The 2,965-nt window shown below is 38.6% G+C and overlaps 1 protein-coding gene across 1 annotated transcript; it reads left to right on the top strand.

The window, feature by feature from the left end:
• The first annotated feature begins 701 nt into the window (after positions 1 to 701).
• On the top strand, positions 702 to 1,750 carry LOC123685349 (60S ribosomal protein L27a-like). The gene has a single exon (XM_045625006.1). It carries the CDS (start codon positions 1,292 to 1,294, stop codon positions 1,748 to 1,750), a length of 459 nt encoding a protein of 152 aa, XP_045480962.1. The 5' UTR covers positions 702 to 1,291.
• Positions 1,751 to 2,965: the final 1,215 nt, after the last annotated feature.

The raw sequence follows: 2,965 nt of genomic DNA, 5'->3' as shown, positions 1-2,965 counted from the left end.
ATCATTTTCAAGCATAAATTGTCTGTACCCTCCGAAAAAAAAGTTTTTGCTGAAATTTTCTCTTATCCTTTTGGAATGCGAATAAAATAATTCTCTCATCTGCCTACCAGAGATTTTATTGAAGTTTGTATGAACAATTAACATGAATCGATCCATAGCTCTGCAGAATTGTAGAGAAAAGCAGAACTGTATTTTGTGCTTAGATAGGTTTTAAGGGTAAGGTGAAATGAAATTTAAAAATTGTCGTTATTGTCTATTTCACTTGTAACTAGTGTTGGGCATAATCGGATGTTTTCAATACTCGGTTAATCAACAACCGAGCATTTCAAAAATCGGATGTTTATTCGAATAAAAATCCTCGTATGCGATATGACCTTCATTGCGTTGAAATGTCGTCGGCAATAGACAAAGATTCCCCAATACGTTGCGCTAAGTAATAAACTACACCCGGTCGGTAATATTTCGCGGGACTTTTACTCTCCACAATGTATAACACGATCTTAGTTGGAGGAAGTGAAATTACTTGAATGAACAACTTTCAATATCGTTGAACATGGTCAAAATACAAGAAGTGTACAAAATAAAAATGTAATAGTCCCAAGATTTCATAGAACACATTTACAGCACAAATTATCTTATTATGGACCAAAACTATATTGCCTTCTTCCAGTTGAGATGAAATTTAATATTAATGTAAAGAACAAACAAGATAAAAGAAAACTTAAAACTTACATCGTGGAAAACTCTGGTATATTTCACTCTGTATTCGAGAATATGTGTTAGTTTATATTGGCAGCCTCTAGAGAGCTTATTTTCTTATTTATAAATTATAGGACAGTTATTTTGGATTTGGTTGATTTTTAATGTAGCGAATATCTTTGTATTCATCTTTGTTGGTCGGAGTGTATGAAATACAAGCTTTGCTCAGGTCATACATTTCTGATCATACTTATGTATTTTAGAATGTTGTATGCTATATGTTGTAATGAATTAATTTGAATTTGAATAAGTTGCCTATAATAGGGGTGATACCTGCGCGATACAAATGAACCCATGGAATTTGCATACATTAGAGAGTCTACACCTCTAAGAGAAAGATAATTCTTCTGTTGAAAGTCGATTCGGAAAACTAGAGAAAATGCACTTTGCCTAATAGATAGAGGTGAGGAAGGACTGATACTCCTTGAAGAAATGTCAAGTAGGGGACTGCTCGAAGAACGATCAGGAGATCTCGATAGTATCGATGTTAGATCGCTGTTGTAATGATGTAGCATAATTAGTCGGGACATCGATGAAACGTTATGTGGAAGGACGCGGTAATGCTGGTTGTATGCATCACCACCGGATTGACTTTGACAAATACCATCCTGGATATTTTGGAAAGCTTGGTATGGTCAGATATCATAAAAAAAACTCTAAATGGCAGCCAGCCATCAACATTGATAAATTATGGACACTTGTAAGTGAACTAACAAGACAGAAGTACAAAGATGACCCTAATGGAAAGGCCCCAGTTATAAAGCTTATTAATGCTGGATACTACAAACTTTTAGGAAAAGGAAGGTTGCCCGCTCAACCAGTCATAGTGAAGGCTAGATTCTTCTCTAAAAGGGCAGAAGATAAGATCAACGCTGTAGGAGGAGCTTGTATTCCCCAAGTAGGCATGGTTTTCAACGATGCCTTTGTTGTTCCTAGAAGCAAATTCGTTACATATGCTACTTACCACTTCGGACAATTCCGCTGGGCTTAGTTGTGATGTCTCCTATCTCAGCCTTGGATGATCCTTGAACTTCTCTCTCAGCTCTTCCATATGCACAGTGTTCTCCGAGGTATACAATCACAGCCATCCAGAATAGTCTTTGATGATGAAATACTTAAGGTTGAGTCGCTTGAGATAGGAAACGTCGATCTATGGGAGCACTAGGATCAAATAACTTGCCCTTTCTCGCTAGAATTTTTAATCAAAGCATTGCTGTTGAGTAGTACGGGATATACTCGGGAAGCAACTCCTTGGGCAGACTTGGATTATCTGTAGTCAGTTCTTCGTACATCTGCATCGATATTTCTATGCATGCAGAAGCAGGCGGTGTGAATGCCACGTTTTCACCCTTCTGCAGCGGCTGGCAGCAGATGACGCAGACGAAGCATTGTAGATGAAATACGTGTTGCTACGCTCGCAGCACCATCTCGTGTGGCAGCAGACGATCTCCGCATCTTGAACATTTGACTCGGAATAGCCTGAAATAGGAGCATTTACATAGCATGAAATTTATCAAGTATACACATGCCGACAGAGAACAGTGATGCATCGGCGGGGTTCGCACTAGACATGGTGCCATCGACGTTGGCAGCCTTCTGGGTAGGCTTATTCCTAGTGGAGGGCATCTCTTTACTCTGAGCGCGCTTGTTCTGCCCTGGTTGGGGTTTGCGGCCGGGTTTATGGATGGCCGTTTTATAATAATAATAATATCACGCTGGTTTTCAGCTTTGCCACGATAAACGCGGCGCTGATCAGCGAATTGTTAGTTGTTCTGGGGATAATCATTATTATTATCAGCCATGGTTTGTTTGATTCGGGTGTGGTTTCGCGAACTTCGCTCCTTCAAAAAAATGGATCTACGCCCTTGGTGTTTACTAATAGGTCTAAAGATTTTTCTTACTTCTCCTTTTTGGCCGCCTTATATAGTTCTCCGGATATGCGAAACGATCGGGAGGATTACGCTTTCTTTGTGATCTTCTCAGTTCTGTAAAACATAATTAAACAAATTAAGCAATTTGTCACAGGAATTTGGACAAAATAATTAAACAAAACAACAAAAACAAGCACACGTCATAGATTAGGTAATTTGATTGCAGATTGCATGCTTTCAGTAATTGCAAGCGTTAACCGCTTTATACAACTTGACAAAAAACATATCAAAAATATAAATGCATGTTGGTTCACAAATAGATTTGCTGGGTTCTG

Source organism: Harmonia axyridis, chromosome 7 (genome assembly GCF_914767665.1).
Source record: "Harmonia axyridis chromosome 7, icHarAxyr1.1, whole genome shotgun sequence".
Taxonomy (NCBI): domain Eukaryota; kingdom Metazoa; phylum Arthropoda; class Insecta; order Coleoptera; family Coccinellidae; genus Harmonia; species Harmonia axyridis.
The sequence above is the reverse complement of the archived record's forward strand: the minus strand, read 5'-3'. Positions and strand labels throughout refer to the sequence as shown.

Coding starts and splice junctions, on each gene's coding strand:
- LOC123685349 (XM_045625006.1), top strand. CDS start 1,292: ATGAAACGTTATGTGGAAGGACGCGGTAATGCTGGTTGTATGCATCAC.